The 18,039-nt window shown below is 49.7% G+C and overlaps 2 protein-coding genes across 5 annotated transcripts in view; both read right to left on the bottom strand.

Annotated features, from left to right (window-relative positions):
• Positions 1-12,119, bottom strand: part of skib (v-ski avian sarcoma viral oncogene homolog b) — a 29,543-nt gene extending 17,424 nt beyond the window's left edge. The window contains exon 1 of the mRNA XM_067235362.1: positions 11,220-12,119. Within this exon, the coding sequence (XP_067091463.1) occupies positions 11,220-12,119 (900 nt within the window). The remainder of the gene's footprint in view (positions 1-11,219) is intronic.
• Positions 12,120-14,232: 2,113 nt separating this feature from the next.
• tmem51b (transmembrane protein 51b) lies at positions 14,233-17,787 on the bottom strand. 4 transcript variants are annotated; one of them, XM_067238715.1, is made up of 3 exons: positions 17,550-17,787; positions 15,123-15,682; positions 14,233-14,986 (listed from the first exon to the last, which is right to left on the bottom strand). In XM_067238715.1, exons 2-3 carry the CDS (start codon positions 15,536-15,538, stop codon positions 14,542-14,544), a joined length of 861 nt encoding a protein of 286 aa, XP_067094816.1. In that variant the 5' UTR covers positions 15,539-15,682; positions 17,550-17,787; the 3' UTR covers positions 14,233-14,541. The 4 variants fall into 4 exon arrangements, with proteins under 4 accessions (XP_067094816.1, XP_067094807.1, XP_067094831.1 ...); XM_067238706.1 differs by having other exon boundaries at positions 17,555-17,787; XM_067238730.1 differs by having other exon boundaries at positions 17,600-17,787.
• Between the last annotated feature and the right edge of the window lie 252 nt (positions 17,788-18,039).

Below are 18,039 nucleotides of genomic sequence, written 5' to 3'. Positions count from 1 at the left end.
GCCGCTCTGTGGCGTGAGTCTCCTCTCAGGTTGGGCCTGGAGACCGTGGTCTGGCCCTCGTCACTCGCACTTCGTTTGGCCAGGTCCTGTTCCAGAGCTGAGCTCACCTAAAACAAACACTCCCTCCTGCCAACACACGGCAGCCAGACAAGAACCAGAGGCATCGGAGGGACCAGTTAATGAGGACATTGAGAAACAGGGGCATATTTGATACTGATAAAAGCCCCTGATAAGCAATTGCAGAATGTAGCGCCCAGTAAGCCAGAATCCTTTCAGTCTCCTTGTGTCTGGCATCAACAAACTGCCGTATGAAGCAAGAAACTAAAAGCTAAAAGCTGTGAGCTCTAACTGTGTTGATAAGAAGGTTGAGTGGTACTGTCTGACTGTAGTAAGGGGGTCAAAAGGCCAAGGATCCTCTCAAAAGAGAGGGGGCAGGTTCAATCAATGGCTTCCTTTTATTGCTAATCAATTAAAGTGATCATCTGCTCTTCGAATAACAACCACCCCACCTCCCTTCACCAATGCCCCCGGCTCACCTCCGATGCCCCCTCCTCTCTCCTCTCTCCTTTATTTGTTCTACCGGTCGGAAACCAACGTTTATGTCCTGCAATTCAACCTGACCTCTGGGCAACCCCATGCCCTGGCTGGCTCGGCCATTAGGCTAGCTGTTACTGGAGGCTATTTAGAGTGATAAAAGTTTACTGTCTCCAGTCACTCTGCTTGCTAGCCTCAATCCCAGACCTAGGTTGGAGGCCTCTCACTCTCTCTCTCTCACAGACACACACACACACACACACACACACACACACACACACACACACACACACACACAGCAGTTGGCTGACTTGGCATTTGGTCAATACACAAACAATCTCCATGTTTTATTGCAAGGCTCATCCAGCTACAGCTTGTATGCTGGTTAAATATGTGAAGTTGGAGTTCAGAGGGGAATACAGAGCTAAACATGGATGGGATTCATCTTGTAAAGGAATTGAATTCCAAGAGCCACTATCCCACACGCTGACACTAACACATGCCCACGCGCGCATACACACCGACGGGGTGGGCAACAATATGTTCCTCCAGAGCTGCGAGAGGAGGAGAGCAACTGCAGGCAGCCAGGCTAAGTGCAGCCTCAGCACCTCTCCTCACACTCGCCACGTTCCAGCCAAGTGTGAGAACAAAGGTAGCAGGGAGTGGAACAGGGCTAGGCTGCTGCAGACAAAATGAGGACACAGTACAGTCGAGTCAAGTGGAGTCGAGTACAGTAGAGAGCTGCCCTCGATTTGGATCCAGGGCAGTCTGCTGCAGTCTTGGAAGGGATGCACTCCTCTCCAGGGGCGACCGAAACAACATGCATCCCTCTCTCCCTACATACACCCGTCCCTCTCTCCCTACATCCACCCGTCCCTCTCTCCTTACATCCACCCGTCCCTCTCTCCTTACATCCACCCGTCCCTCTCTCCCTACATCCACCCGTCCCTCTCTCCCTACATCCACCCGTCCCTCTCTCCCTACATCCACCCGTCCCTCTCTCCCTACATCCACCCGTCCCTCTCTCCCTACATACACCCGTCCCTCTCTCCCTACATACACCCGTCCCTCTCTCCCTACATCCACCCGTCCCTCTCTCCCTACATCCACCCGTCCCTCTCTCCCTACATACACCCGTCCCTCTCTCCCTACATCCACCCGTCCCTCTCTCCCTACATCCACCCGTCCCTCTCTCCTTACATACACCCGTCCCTCTCTCCCTACATACACCCGTCCCTCTCTCCCTACATACACCCGTCCCTCTCTCCCTACATCCACCCGTCCCTCTCTCCCTACATCCACCCGTCCCTCTCTCCCTACATCCACCCATCCCTCCGTCCTAACCAGGCTACCTCTTTGCTCACACATCACAGACAGCAAATCTTTGTTTTAAAACCTAGATCCAACTGCAGATACAGATACCAAAGATACCAAACTTGAGCAGTGATGCAGAAACCACAGTTAAAAACTGATACTGGAAAGTAATCAAATGACATTAGGCCAAGCAGGTATTTATCCATGTTGAAACGTACAACTAGACTACCTTTTAACAGAAATACCTAGGAAATGAAGATGTTCTGCCACAGACATCCAGCATGTGAATGAATTGGTCTTTCCTGTGGATGTTTGGTCATGGCTGTTTTTGCAGCTGCTGATTGGCTTCATGTCTGTGTTGGTGTATACCTATCCCCACCTCAAGCCCAGCAGAACCCAGCACATCATATGTTTTCACTCAAGCCACAGGGTGGAAATGACCTCAATGCAGTAAAAGATGACAGGGGAGCTAGCTAGCACTGCTCACCAGATGTGAGTAAGGAGAGAAAGAGAGAGAGAGACAGAGAGAGAGACGGGGGAGGGGGCGTTCGCCTGAAGAATTGACTGTAAACCCCTGAGGAGATGTGTGATTGAGGGCTCCTGAGTTCCAGAGTCTCAACAGCACTCTCAGCTGCAGGGAGGACATAACCTGTTGGCCCGGTCACACACACACACACACTTCTTCATACCTAGCTGGCAAACACGCTCACACAGAATGCAGAGACACCCCCCCCCCCCCAGACACACACACTGACACACATCCAAGGCAGCTTTCACTGCGCTCTCCACCTGCACCTGTCGACCACACAAAGCAACTTCCATCCACTGTGTCTGGCCGAGAGCCTTCCTCCTATTTAGGGCGAGCCTGCACCACAACAAAGGCGGCGTGATGAGGCAGGCAGGCTGATGGCGGAGCAGCTAATCCTTCTGGAGGGGCTCATTCTGGCTGCGGCCGCTTGTACAGTGGAGCGTCTGAAAGGGGGACGAATTAAATATGGAAGCGCCGAGACGGCGTCTTTGTGAGGGACGAGTCCTTCTGACAAAGTGCCCCGGTACACCTCCCCACACACACGTACGCTTACACACACACACACACACACACACACCCACCACCCCTCCCCAGGGCACGCCATACAGCAGCCGAAATGCTCGAACGATCGAATTCAGTTCTGATGCTCGGTATACAGTTTCTCTCATAAAATTCTGGAAAACTGAGGTAGTCTTTGTCTTCCTCTGACCTGTGACCAAGTGTCCTAGCCAGGAGACGGTCTAGCCTATCACGGCCCCCGACTGTCCTGGCTGATTCCCTCCAGAGGTCAGGTTCACTGGCTGCCCTGTGACCGACGCACACCAGATGCCCAATTAGCCTCCCAGTCGTTCTCAACGGTGGACTGGATTAAGTCTCTGGTGCCAAAAGGAGAGGAGGCTTACCCAGTTTACGTTGATAATCTGCAAAGCAGCTTGGGGTGTTTTAAGATGATGTGTGTGTGTGTGTGTGTGTGTGTAGACAGACCTCTCCCCTCACGCTGGCCCATTGCCTGCCTTGAGACACCGGGGGCTTAGAATAGGCTCCTCAGAAGGGATGAAGGGCAAGCCTGCATGGTGTCTCAGGGCTAGGGTGGCGAGGGGAGGGGGGGGGAGTGTCTGTGTCTGTGGCCGCTGACTGGCTGGCTGACTAACTGTCGGCTGGTTGGCAGACTGACTGGCTGGCTGGCTGGCTGACTAACTGCAGGCAGGCAGGCAGGCAGGCAGGCTGGCCTGCTGACTGACTGACTGGCTGGCTGACTGACTAACTGTCGGCTGGTTGGCAGACAGACAGACAGACAGACAGGCAGGCAGACAGGCAGGCAGGCAGGCAGGCAGGCAGGCAGGCAGGCAGGCAGGCAGACAGGCAGACTGGAGAGGTTGTCTGTGCCACTGGCTCTAAGCAGGCCAGGCTGGCCCGTGCCAGGGTGGGTTAGGCTGAGATAGGGTGTAGGGAACGCTATCGGGCAGGCAGTGCAGAGAACAGCTATGTTAGGGGTCCTTGCGCTTCTATCCCAAGAGGTGGGAGCGAGAGAGAGAGAAAGAGAGGGGGAGAGGAGAGAGAAAAGAAAGAAAGAGAGGGGGAGAGGAGAGAGAGAAAGAGAGAGAGAGGGGGAGAGGAGAGAGAAAAGAAAGAAAGAGAGGGGGAGAGGAGGGAGAGAAAATAAAGGGGGAGAGGAGAGAGAGAAAGAGAGAGAGAGGGGGAGAGGAGAGAGATAGAGAATGGAAACTCTTCTCCAGCACATGTGAGCCAAGCATCCCCCTGTCTCCCTGGAGAAGAGAGAGAGAGAGAGAGAGAGAGAGAGAGAGAGAGAGAGAGAGAGAGAGAGAGAGAGAGAGAGAGAGAGAGAGAGAGAGAAAGAGAGAGAGAGCTTTGTGTGTGTGTGGAGATCAAGGCAGAGACAGAGTCCCGGCTGTGGCGGTAATCAGGAGTTACACGCCTGCAGCCATACATCAGACCCTCCACATTAGGACCACTTCCTGTGACAAACAGGAAGAACAAAAGAGAGAAAAAGGGGCTTCTGGGTGAAGGAGGGGAAGCATCGCAGGGCTGGAGGGCTGGAGGGGGCGGAGGGCTGGAGGGGGCGGAGGGCTGGAGGGCTGGAGGGGGCGGAGGGCTGGAGGGGGCGGAAGGCTGGAGGGCTGGAGGGGGCGGAGGGCTGGAGGGGGCGGAGGGCTGGAGGGCTGGAGGGGGCGGAGGGCTGGAGGGCTGGAGGGGGCGGAGGGCTGGAGGGGGCGGAAGGCTGGAGGGCTGGAGGGGGCGGAGGGCTGGACCGTGACCAATGCAGAAGGACCGGAGGACTGAACAGGCAAGTCCACGCAGAACCCCGATGACAGCTGTGCACAATCCATTGGCTACGGGGGAACTGTCAAAGACACAACACCGTTTCTGGAGCACCGAGAGAGCTGTCGCCGCGGTTACTCGCCAGCGCACAAAAGGATGACCCAGAGCTCTGACCTGGGGGCTGCGCTAGACAGCAGACTGAGACCCACCACCAGGGGAGGCAAGGTGGTGGGTTTTAGCCGTCTGTCGAGGTCTCCGAAGGAAGCAAAGAGGCTCCAGCGCTGGGAGACATGCGCTTCTCTGGCCACTTAAGGCTGAGCAGGTGATGGACTACCCCACCAGGCCAGGGAGAGGATGAGAGGGAGCTAGAGAGGATACTCCTGTCTTCCTGAGTGGGGGAACGGAGGCTGCTGGGACTGCGGGGGTCAGATGGCTGAGCGGTTAGGGAGTCGGGTTATTAATCAGAAGGTTGTTGGTTCGAATCCCGGCTGTGCAAAATGACGTTGTGTCCTTGGGCAAGGCACTTCACCCTACTTGCCTAGGGGAGAATGTCCCTGTACTTACTGTAAGTCACTCTGGATAAGAGCGTCTGCTAAATGACTAAATGTAAATGAGGTCATGCTGACATCATTGTCACTCGTGCCCCCTTTTCTGTCGTCTTTCTCTTACTCTCGCTCTCGCTCTCTCTCGCTCTCACTCTGGGTTTTCAAACTACAGATGGATGGTGGGCAATCGCTCGTCCCTCTACAGTGACACGCTCGCCTTTTCACCCACTGTGCTGGAGAACTCTATCACGTGTGTGTGTGTGTAGGTGTGTGTGTGAGCCTGAATGACTATGACAGCTTTGTGGAGTATGGGCCAGCTCTGTATGCCTGCTGTGTGGTAGTGGAGGAGGAGAAGGAGGAAGTGGAGGTGGCAGGGGAAGAGAGGGGGAGGGAGAAGAGGAGGAGTTGGAAACAGAGGAGGGGGATTGGAGTACCCTTGGTCCCTGGAGGTTGAAAGAGCATGAGGTATATCCCTGTAATGGAAGAGGCCTGCACTGTGTGAGAAGGTCTGTGTGTGTGTGTGTGTGTGTGTGTGTGTGTGTGTGTGTGTGTGTGTGTGTGTGTGTGTGTGGTGTGTGTGCAGCTCTGGCATGCTCCACTCAGCCCACCAGCCAGAGAGCATCAAGTTCTTATTTAGCACAGAGAGAGCAGCTCTGCTTAGCAACCACAGTCTCCCTCCAATCACAGAGGCATGGGAGAGACTCCAGCCTGCTAGCCTGCTCGCTTGCTCACAGACAGCCCTCAATCCTCCCCTCCCTCTCTCACTCCACACACACACACACACATTCACACACACACACACAAAGGCTTCTAGCCTTAAATGTCATTATGCAGCATAATGTCCGTCAGGGAAAGCAAACTCTCCTTCCTCTTCGGTCTGAAGACTAAACTCAGGCGAGTTGCAAATGTATCTGTTCCAATTAATCTCTCCCATAAATGTTGCACATCCTGGTGAGCATGGCGGTGGTAAATCACTAAAACATTCATTCACAAGCTCTCCCATTCCTCCCGCCCACCCCCCCACCCCCCAGCCAGCTCCAGTCCAGTCCAGTACACAGCGGAAGCGTGCTCTGCTTTTAATTGTGTGCTGGCTGTCGAACATGAGGGTGTCCAGAAGCACATTCAGCTTATGAAACCATCTGATCCCGCAGCCGTGTGCTGTACTTAAGCAGTGACGGCTAATCCCCCCGCATAGCTCTGGAGGTGGCTGGTGGGCCGCTGGGCTGGTGGGCCGCTGGGCTGGTGGGCCGCTGGGCTGGTGGGCCGCTGGGCTGGTGGGCGGGGTGCAGGCACAAGCAGAGCGCCGATTCGTCACACCTCGCCTCTGGAAGCGCTCCTTGCTGCTGCCTTGTACAGCTTCTCTTTCGTAGGTCTGATAAACTGCTCCAGTAGTTTACTACAGAGGGGTATTGTGTGCGTGTGTTTGTTTGTGTGTGATGACACACACGCGGCTGGACGGAAGCAGAAGTGGAGAGAGGCTGAGTGGTGAAGGTGGACGATGCTGTCGGAGAGCGCTCCTCAGATCTGTCACTGGGACGTCACTGCCTCCATTTTGTTGTGAACCGAGACAGGACTCTGCATTCCAGGAGTGCTGTAGGATTAGCAGTCAGCTTAACCCTTCAAGAGCAGGGAGCTTATTCCTCCAGCTGGCCCACCAGCAGTGGCAGATCTAAGGGGTGGCAAGGGGTGACAGCTGCCACCCCAATAAAAAATACTTGCCACCCCAATCTTCCCATGGAAAAATATTATTTGTACATTACAGAACCTTTCAATAAATAATATTAATATTAGCGTTTAATTTAAACTACAATGTTATAACCTAATCATTTACCGCAGGGAGTACCTTACTCCCCTACTTTGGGTTTTGATTCACCTCCAGGAAGCCCCCCAACAACTTCCTTCTGCCACCGCATTGCCACCCCGAATGAAAATGTCTCGATCCGCCCCTGCCCACCAGCCAGCCATCCAGCCAGAGTCAGCCAGCCACACCGTCATCCAACCAGCTAACCAATCATCCAGTCAACCAGCCAACCAGGAGCAGATGCAGATTCCAGGATTTCCTCTCTCTCTGTCTGTCTCTCTCTGTGTCTGTCTGTCTCTCTCACTGTCTTTTTTTCTCCCTCTCTCCACAGCAGATGGAATTGACTCTCCTAACAGAGTTTGTAATCACGAGATGATTGAAGAGGAGTGGATGATGATGATGACGAGGAAATAAAAAACGAACAGATCCAGGCATCTGTTGTACAGGCTGAGCTCCTCTCCTCTCCCTCCTCCTCCTCTTCCTCCTCTTCTCATCACTCGTCATCACCCACATCTCTCTCTCTCTGACTCTCTCGCTATAATAGGATTCTGCCCACACTTCATTTGTTATATAGTGTAAGTAGGTCCAATAGCTACAGTAACAGTCGCAAGGAGACCAACGTTCTCCATTTCAGGCCTAATTTGGAACGCTGGACAGAGGACGTTCTTAGAACACGGTCAAGTTTGGTGGGAAAATGGTCAAATTCCCTCTTGAGGGGGACTGTTAAAAAAGCTACACAATACTAAAGTAGGCCTACATTTTGGAGTTTTCCAATTTGACCGTCAAGTCTCCATCAATTCCGGTCTTCCACGCGTGTCTCCCCGACAGACTGCGGCTGACACGGCAAACCTCCTGACGTCCGATCGAGGACCTCCCCGACAGAAACACCACCTAGACAAAGAGCCGTGGCTGCCTTTTGCGCCCGGTGAAAGGCAGCCTCCGTCACAATGGAGGCGGCAGGTCCTTAACACGCATCACACCCTACGGGCCTCCAGCTGACACTCTTTAACATGGGGTCAGCTCTGGGAGAATGGGGGGCACCACCCCAGAGAGCTGGCTGACACACACACACACACACACACCTCCCCCTCCTCTGACAATAAGGCAGCAGATGAGAGAAAAGTCTGTCAATGGTTCCGGCTGGTGGAGACTGTAGACAAGCTGAGAGAAACAGAACGATGGCGAGATGACCTCCAAAGGAAATCTGCTCGATATAGAAGCTATCCCAATACTCTATTCTCCACCGTGATAGATATTGTGGGTGGTTGTGATGACCCATCATTAGAGGTCAGGGATGAGACTGTCTCGTGGCTTTGAAGGTCAAGGAACGAGTACAAGAGAGATGGAGGGAGGAGAGGATCAGTTCAGGTGGGGATAGGCAGATGTAGGGCAGACAGGATTGACCAGGACGGTTCTGGCCCGTCTGGGTCATGCTAAACCAGGCCAGGCCAGGGTCTGAGGGCGCTCAATGCATCCTGGAGGTCAGCAGACAGATGGGAATAGAAAATCAGCCCGTGCAGTGAGCTCATTTTAATCTCCCAGCACAGCTGATCAAGGCATTACACGTCCCCACTCACATGCACATACAGTCTACCGCAAACACACAATCAGATGCAATCAGCACACACACACAAACAGACTACAAATGCACACACGTCCCATGAAAATACAATCACAAACACACACAACTGCACACAATCCTGACTTGACATAGTCGTACAGAGTCATGTATAAAGAATTGCTTACAAATGGCCACATAGAGACATGTTATGTTCACAGTGATTTCGCTATAAAACCCCACAACCAGAGTCCATCCGAACCTCACTCTGGGACACATTCTGTAAATTGGTTTGGTCGCAGGTTTGGGGCTAATTTGATGGAGGGAGGTGAACAAAAGAATGAGAGATGGCCATAAATTGGCCTCACATGAACAGGTTTAATATCCCTTCCATTAAAAAAGGCCTCCTGAGGCCTCTTCGCCTGCTCCACTCAGTCACAAGATTGATCTCAGTGCTCTGGCCTCCCCAAGAATTATCGCCACTAATGCTCAGAGCCATTCATTCAACATTCATTGATGAGGAAAATTCACCTTTTGGTGCCGTTCCTACACTAATCTTTTCGAATGGTTTTTATAATTGGGGGGAAAAGAAAATCCGACCATAACGATATTTTTTAGTCGATGATGTTCGTGTATTCATTTGATATTGCAAATGAAGTGCATATATAAAGATAAAAGAAAATTATTAACTGTAGCGAGTCGAAGGACTTTAGGGTATTTCTTAGCTTCATGCTGTAGAGGATGATGAATGTAAAATCTATGACTGAGGTAAACTTTTAATATTCTCTGTGTCAGAAGGATTTCTTTTTATCAGACAGCCATCTGGTCAACAGGCAAGAGACAAGGCCATCTGATTGGACGGTGTGAAAAGACGTGGGGGTGGGGGGGTGGGTGCTGGAGCGAGGTCAGTGTCTTTGGAGAGAGGGGTCAAGGGTCAGGGCCCCTTTGACAACACATGTCAAGGCCCCGGCTCTGAGGGCTCTTAGGGACCCAAGCCTCATGAATAGGAGTCTGCAGACCACCCCCCCCCCCTCCATCTGCACACAGCCTAATGGCTGAGTGACCAAACACCCCGCTGCATACACAACAGACACAATGGTGTCATCATCCCCCTCTGATCCTCCTGATCTGCTGGGTAGCTGAGGAGGAAGCTGGAGAAACAACTGACGTGGCTGACGGTGGCTGTTACCAAACAATCACAGTATGGGAAACATTTGATATCTCAAATAGTGTGCCAACATTTGGGCATCCGGGGATTATCTTGAGAAGTAAATCCCAAATGAGTTTCTCCTGATTACAGAAGTGTAGGTCAAGCTCAGTTACAGAACGTCTAAAGTTCTCTCGAAACCGCAACCAAGCCCCCATACACTTACTAAGAGGTCTGAGTAAGCTGGAGGAGGTGTGTGTGTGATTAATAAAACACCCAGGTCTGACATGAGTGTGTGTGTGGGTGCGCGTCTGATGCAGGGTGATAACATTGAGTTGTTGTTTCATGGGTAAAGGGAGCCAAGGCAGGCTTCTAGCAGTAACGCCCGGCCTTTCAGCGGCTGCCCCTGTCAGATTGATGTATGGGACGACTGGGGTGTGTGTGTCCCTTGGGATCGGGCCTGTCTGCTAACTGGGACACCACTGATAGTGAACCACGGCAGGCAGACATAAACACACACACACACGCACACACACGCTGTGTTGTCTGTTTAAACTGTATATACTGTATATCATTGCACACACTGAAAGGCTGCCTGTCGACAGGCACGCATCGACATTTTTGAAAATGTAAAACACAGAAGCGATATATCTGTCACCAGCGAATGGCCACAGGTGGTGGGGATTTTCGAACACACACATACTTTGGGCAAGGTGCACTTTGAATCATTTCCAGTGGCACACTCAAATCCCCACAATTTCCTCAGCATTCCTGCTGGATTTCCTGGGCGGAGTCCTGAGTCCAGACCACAGATCTCCTCTGTGGGGATCCACAGACATCCACAGAGCTCAGCAGCTTCTGGCTGACAGACCACCAGCCACCACACCTCCTGCTCATTTGTCCACCCCCAACGCCTCGGACCCACACATGGAGCCCTGGACAGACACACAGACACACACCCTATCCTCCTCTGACCAGCCACAACCCCCTACTCACACCCATCTTGATAGGCCAAACCTCATTAAATCTTTATCCCCCCGGCCCACCTTGTGGCCTCATAATGAATCCTACCCTGGCTCCTCCCTTGTCTGACACTAATAAAACATATCCCAGAGGCTCCATTTATCATATGCAGATGCCCTTGGGTAACCCTGAGGGTGTGTGTGTGTGCGTGTGTGTGTGTGTGTGTGTGTGTGTGTGTGTATTGGTAGATGGGTGTGTATGGGTAGATGGGTGTGAGGTGATTGTTGGATGTACTGTAACCTCTACAGTTAATGTAAACTAAAACCAGTGGTAAATATGTTGGGGGCCTCAGTCAAGAGTAATGTTACAGTAAGGTCAGTCTGGTGATTTAGAATGATTTGAAAGCCAATAGAAGTAGGGATGGTTGTGAGTTATGAAATACGTTTCCCCACACGAGGATCAATAAAGTCTTTTCTTGTCTTAAATAAGTTCAAATACATTTGTATTCTCCACTACGGGTTCATTCGTCTTTTCGATTTGACACTCACCCTGCAATGCTTATTGGAGAACTTGCTGGCAGCGTTAAACTTTTCTTTGATGTCTTTAAGGACCTGCTCCAGGTGAGCCTTCTCATCTTTTGCCGTGTAGTCTTGGTCAAGGAGGACGTAAGCGCGCCAGTTGGCTGAGTCAAACCCCCAGTGACAGGTTCGATTTTCCAATCTTTTGTGGCTGTGGACAACGAACTTTTGGGTCGGGAACATGAGTCTGCAGTCAATACACTGGATACAGGCGGCAGTGGGGCTGTTATACAGCTCCGGGACGAATACGCCTTTACAACGTCCAAAACACTCGTGATACACTTTGAAGCTTTTCTCTGTGCGCTCCAACTCAAGAGAGCCGGAGAGCTCCTTGTTACAATAAGGAGTATAGGTACCACCGTAGATAAGCGCGTTGCAGAGACGCTCAGCGTCCGTCTGTGTTATGAGTCCGCATGACGGGGCAGAGAAGGGTAGTATGCCCACTACTTTTAGTATCTCCAGCTGGTCCGCGGTGCACCGGGAGCAGTAAATATGCAGGTCATCGCACACCGAATTGATCTGCTGGAGGGAAAAATCCCGTAGGACGCTGTTGAGGATTTGCGGGAGACACAGCCGTTTCTCTCCACCGACCACGAAACACGAAATAGGTTCGCGTTCTAGGACAGTTTCGCAGCGTTCGGTGGAACGGTCGGACGGAATGAAAAGCGGCCCGGGCATAACCGGGGGTGTATGGGCCGGCATGGTGAGCATCATCTCGGCGGTTTTGCCATCTTTGTTGAAGAGGATCTCCTGTGGCCATCGAGCTGAGAATGCCGCCGGTCCACCAAGGGAGTTCATGGAACTCAAATGAAACTGCTTTAGAGTTTGTTGAAGTCCGGGGTGAGGCTGAAAGCTTGAAGTTGCCTCCATGTTTTGAATACGAGATACGAGTTTAAATTCACGCGGTTAACCTTATATTTAGGTTTTTAGGTTGTCTTCAGCTGTATCAGAAATAACAGATAAGTCCAATGCGGCGACTATCCATGTCACTTGATATGGCTCTCACCGAAAGATCATCCATTTAAAAGAAAAAATGTTGATTCGAGTTCTAAGCACACACTCGAACAAACCTTATAGTTCCCAGAAAGAAGCCTACCAAAACCAAATTAAATTAAATTCGTGTTGTCGGTATCAATGCTTTCCACTGCAGTAGACAGCTTAGGGTACAACCTGAAATATGCCTCGTCTGCGCAGTCTGGCGGTCTCTCTCTTTCTCTGTGTCTGTCTGTCTCTCGCTCGCTCGCTCAGACCAAATGTGTGAAGCTCTCTATCTTGCTCTCTCTCTCTCTCTCTCTCTCTCTCTCTCTCTCTCTCTCTCTCTCTCTCTCTCTCGCTCTCTCTCTCGCTCTCTCTCTCGCTCTCTCTCTCTCACTTGCTCTCTGTCTTGCTCTCTCGCTCTCTCTCTCTGTCTCTCTCGCTCTCGCCCTCTGTTTGTTTGTGTCTGGTACAAGTCATTGAATCCCAGCCAGGAATGTGACTGACTCCCTGGGCTGGCTGTTCCGTGAACTGTCCCTCCCCCTGCTACATGGCAGCTGCAAAAGCCGCCACAGTAGAAAAGCTGTCTGGTTACAGAGCTCAGAAAATGTCTGATCCTTAAAAAAAGAAGCTGAAATAGACTGACTGGGAAGAAGGGTGGAGTTTGACCTCATTGAGAAAAAACCTACATATTTGAAGTACTTAACCCTAACCCTATTCAATCAACCAACTCAGTGGAGTAATTTATACATTCGCTCTTTCAAAATTCCTCTTTAGCCTACACAACAGGATGAAGGAAATTTCAGGACCTTATTTTTGAAGGCAACAATTATTTTTATTTTTTATTTGTATCAAATACATTGATTACTGTTTAGCCTAGGCTACTTCAATTCACTGAAGAGAAATTGTAGAAGACGTTCCCTTATGGACCTCATTGATTTCCTAATCATGAAAACTATTTTCCTGCACCACTAGAGGATGCTAGATTTCACTCCCCACCTCCTCTGTCTCTCCCTCTCTCTGTATATTTCCAGTGGCCTATGTATGGCTATGTATTGGATGTATGTATTAGAACGTCAAGTGTGAATGTTTTGTTTATTTGCCATTTGTGACAGGTACAGGCCCATTGTCTTAACCTATGTAAATCCTATATGGTTCTTAATCTTAATTTCAATATAAATAATCCTGATCCTATGTGAGCTAACATGTAGAGTAGGCCTATGTATTTAGACATGTAGTAATTCAACATTACTTGATGGTACTTGGTGAGTGCATCTGCAAGATTGATTTTCGTGATCAAAGTCAACTGCATAATGTTATTATGTTTATAATAAATACATAAAAACAACAATACACAATCACCCAAACTGACCATCAACACCTTACATCGTCATGGAAACAGAATCAAGTACCCATCTGGCTCTTTCTAACAAACAGATCAATACAGCTGCATTCACTAATCACAATACTACATCCCTAAAATTCACAATTTGCAGTAGTTTGGTGTTAATACAGTAGTGTTTGACAATAACAACAATATTCACAAAGCTGAATAAATAAAAAGGACTTCTGAATTCTATTGACATTGTGATGCTCTAATCAAGGAACCTGCACCACCTACCCATTCAAATAAAATCACACTAATCAAGGTCACCACTGGATTTAAGAAAAAAAAAATCTAATCACCTATCTCCCTTTTGACACTATTTTGAAAGATGGGCTCTCTTATGCTGACTCTTATATAGTGTCATGTGACTATAAAACATACAGCAGAGCATCTGGAAAGGGATCTGCTAGGGGACCACATGACTTTTGCAATAAACGATGAAATGAAGACCCTTCCTGACATTCAACACCGCCCAGTAAGCTTATATGTATAGTTAACTAAAAAGTGATTTTTTGGCATATTTACATTTTAAAATGGTGGGTACATTTTACAGTAATTACATTTCCCAAGACCCACCCCATGCCAGCAGAACATAGTTATCCCAATAAAGGATCTTGAAACTTGACCAACATAGATTTATTTTGACAAAATACAGAGATACATGTACGGTGGAAAATTATAAAAGCAAATGGTTTGGGTGAAGAAGTCGAGGTGGCTGTTGGATTCACAGCCATTTTAACGTCTGTGGTTTTAAGACACCGACTGTGGCACCAGACCCAGTTCCAGTCCGTTAGAGAACACTACTACTCTTCTGCAGCATGCTTCGGAGTCCATCAGATACAGTCGTGTGTCTAAAGTGCCATTTCTCAACAGTGTTATACTATCACAGGAGTGTTATTCCTAAGTTATTCCTCGCACCACATGGCACTCTCAGAGTTCAGGCATCTTGTCGTCGTACTGCGGCGGAGGGGTGATGGGTTCGATTGTGACCCGAGACTGTGATGGGCTGCGGATGTTGAGCCGGAAGTCCTTCAGGTGAAGCTTCTCCGACTTTATCCTCCGGACCCGCAGGGGGCGCAATATCTTACTGGCCCGGCTGCTGCTGCGGTGGCTGGGTGGATTGGCTGCGGCAGGGGCGGGGGCGGGCTGGGGGGTGGAGTCTGAGGCGGCTGGGGTGGTGGTGGTGTTCGGGGCCTCTCCGGCGGGCTTGGAGATGGGCCCCTCCCCCTCGGCCTCCACAGCACTGATGAGGTCCTCGTAAGACGGCAGCTGTGAGGTGCTGTTGCGCAGGTTGCTCTGGCGGATGGGGTACTGGCCGCTGCCCACCGCATCCTCATAGCTGGGCACGTCGTAGGTCGGGACTGGCTGCGCTGCTCTGAAAACAACAAATCACACACACAGGAACTATTCTCAGCATGAGCCAATTGCAAAATATCTCATTCAAACCTGTTTGACCAGAATGTCGAATTTGACTGCCTACATATCTAGAGTATGAGAGAGGCAGTACTTACTCCGCCGGCTCCCCTGCTACACGGTCCACGTATGGGGTGCCCACCACCACCGCGTCCCTGGCTCTCTGGTTCTCTCTCCGCTTGTTCCTCACCCCCAGACATATGGACAGCAGTAGCATGGCCGCCCCTGCCCCCACCAGCACGTACGCCACTGATGACGATGCCTTCATCTTGTCCTTGGCGCTGACATCTTGGTTGGGCCCTGGGCTCTGGGTGGGAGAGGTGGCGTCGTCGTCGTTGGCGGTGACATTGCTCGTTTTCGGGCCCTCTCCATCCATGGGTATGACGGTCCAGACGATCATAACAATGCCCAGGGCGATGAGGGCGACGCCCAGGGCACACAGGGCGTACTGGGAGCCTGACCTGCTGCCTCCGTGGTTTGGGCTGCGGCCCTGTGGGCGCCCATCGGAACTCATCGAGGGGCCAATCAGGAGCGACCAGTCAACCCAGGAGCGACCAATCAAGCCACAAGGGCTCAGGTAGACCTCAACACAGCAGGTGGAAGGATGACTGAAAAGGATGGAAGGTGGACGGGTTGTGGTCCAAACAAACCTGCAATTCTAAGAGAGAAAATCGTCGAGTCATTCATTCATTATTTTGGTCTAAAAAGAATCCTCAGCCAGCCCAGGGCATGCGCTGCATCATGTTCACAGTGAGATCATCAGTGTGTCAGTACTAGTAAGGTCAAGTTTGAGGAATGTTATCACAGACAGACACCCTAACTGAGCACTCCCTTTCATTTTCACTATAACACCCACGACTAAGTCCAATATCACGTTCAGGTGCAGGACGAGGTGAGAGGTCAGGAGAATGAATGGATGGATAGCTTCCTGGTTGGCTTGGCTGACGGCACATCCGGCAAAGGTTACAATTATTTCTGGTCCTGTGGAGGCCTTGACATTAAATGTCTTATATTCCTGGTGATGGGCCAGCGAAGGAGGAAGTCTAAACAGATGGCAAATAAGTTACTTATTCATAGTCAGCCAATACACCATTAGGCCATATTGAGCACTTTAGATTCTGAAAGATTCCCAGGAAAATGGCAGTTGACACACCATGAAGGCAGTGGTACATGTGCTCTGGTGCATTACTAATCGACAGTCAGGTAGAAAGACCGGTTATGATTAAGAGCGGCTAAATATCAGTAGAGTAGACCAGCCTAGACATGTTTCTTCTGAGGAATGGAGAATTTTGTCAACTCTAAGTTGTGGCACACAAAGCCACCAATAAGGAGACGTTACAAGAAGAAATAGCATGTACCACTGCGCTCCTTTCAAATGCTCTCGAAATACTGTTTGAGTTCCTCTCCTCCTTGAGGTGTAACCTCTGGCCATGATAAGAGACATCTGTTCCTCTGGGTGGCTGTTGCAGACCCAGACACATTAGAGGAGGGATTTTTCCAAAGGAAGACCGAGAGGAAGGATACATTTTATGACTAATGAAACACAGACTTCTGCTCATGCCCACACGGGCATGCTGGGAAGGGAAACACCAGAATCACACAGGAAAAGCTGTCCAAACAAAAAAAGAACCTGTCGGATCACATCCACTTCCATCAGCCAGGTCCATCAACCAAGATGGGGGTTAAACAATGTCTTCTAAACTAAACGTAACTTATTTCGGGTTTTTATGTCCTAAGACAGAGCTAGCAATTGTCTCCAACGTCAGTTTGACAGTGTTGTTTACCAGTTTTTCTTGTGTTTGGTGCTGGGTGGGGGTATGAGACTGTCTCAATTGTAAGTAGTGAAAGAATAGAGAAAAGGATGTGACAAATTGACTTATTAGCCTATGCACAGTGTAATAATTCAACACTGAGCCCGTTCTCAACTTTCAGACAAGTTAGTCTTTTTGGACAATGTACTAGGCTTTGGGCATGTAGACATTTCCTATAAGGCTGTGTCTATAAGTCCTTTGAACTTACCCATAGCGACAACCTTTTAGGTTTTACTTTGACTACAGACATCTAACACAGAACAGAACATGGTAAAGAGGTTAGAAATTGAACATTGAGTAAATATGACATAGGCTACTGTCTCAAATATCTTGTTAGCCTTTTGTCCATGCCTACCTTGAAAACTTGAACTGGCCTAGTAGGCCTACAAGATACAGCATCAGTGTTTGCACAGCCTCCACAATTTTGATTTAGCAAGCAGTAAAAGTGTCATACATTGAAACTAGGCCAATAAATAACTCGTGGCTATTGTGTTGTCCTGTGCAACTTTTCTTACCGACTATATTAGTAGCCTCGATTGCCTGAACTAGGAACTGACTACGTAATTGTTGCTTAAATGTTTGTACCTAGTATCTAGCTCAAAGACCGGCATTGTAATTTCCCGATAAGTCGTAGTAACATATGAAAGAATACCACCCCAAATCATAACTTTCTCAATAAATAATTACGATAAAATGACCGTGAGAACGACTCACCTTACCTTTCTCAGCGCTACACGCCCTAGGACAACCTCCTAATCGGGTACCTGGAGTGTCGCAGGTGTAGTCAAGGTCGTAACATCCCGAAGTTTGCCTAGTTTTCCTTAATATTGTCAACAACCCTGAATAGGCATTCGATCTGTAAATTTTACTATAATTAGCATTTTCCTCGGTGTCAGGCCCTGTTGATTGCACGGATTATAACAGACAGGAACTTTGTCCAAATTCCACCCTGCTGGGAGAAACCTCCCCCCGGTTGTAAAGTGTTAAAGGCACACTAAACATTTTGTGCGTGTAGGCCTACAATATCGACACAAATGTAAACTATTGACAACGAACACAAAATAACGACAACGCGTTCAATTCAAGTAGAAATTGTAGAAGTGTTTGTCAAACTAAATTAAGCAAGCCACTAAAATAATTACTAATTAAATGAATTTATACTTTCTTTAATGACTATATCTGTTGCGATTTAAATATAAATGCC

The sequence above is a fragment of the Osmerus mordax genome, chromosome 1, assembly GCF_038355195.1.
Source record: "Osmerus mordax isolate fOsmMor3 chromosome 1, fOsmMor3.pri, whole genome shotgun sequence".
Lineage (NCBI taxonomy): Eukaryota > Metazoa > Chordata > Actinopteri > Osmeriformes > Osmeridae > Osmerus > Osmerus mordax.
The sequence above is the reverse complement of the archived record's forward strand: the minus strand, read 5'-3'. Positions and strand labels throughout refer to the sequence as shown.

What these genes read in the sequence shown, in the direction of transcription:
- tmem51b (XM_067238715.1), bottom strand. Translation starts at nt 15,538, where the DNA reads ATGAGTTCCGATGGGCGCCCACAGGGCCGCAGCCCAAACCACGGAGGC. An exon ending in GTAGCAGGGGAGCCGGCGGA is followed by an intron (nt 14,987 to 15,122) that starts GTAAGTACTGCC and finishes TGTTGTTTTCAG; the next exon opens with AGCAGCGCAGCCAGTCCCGA.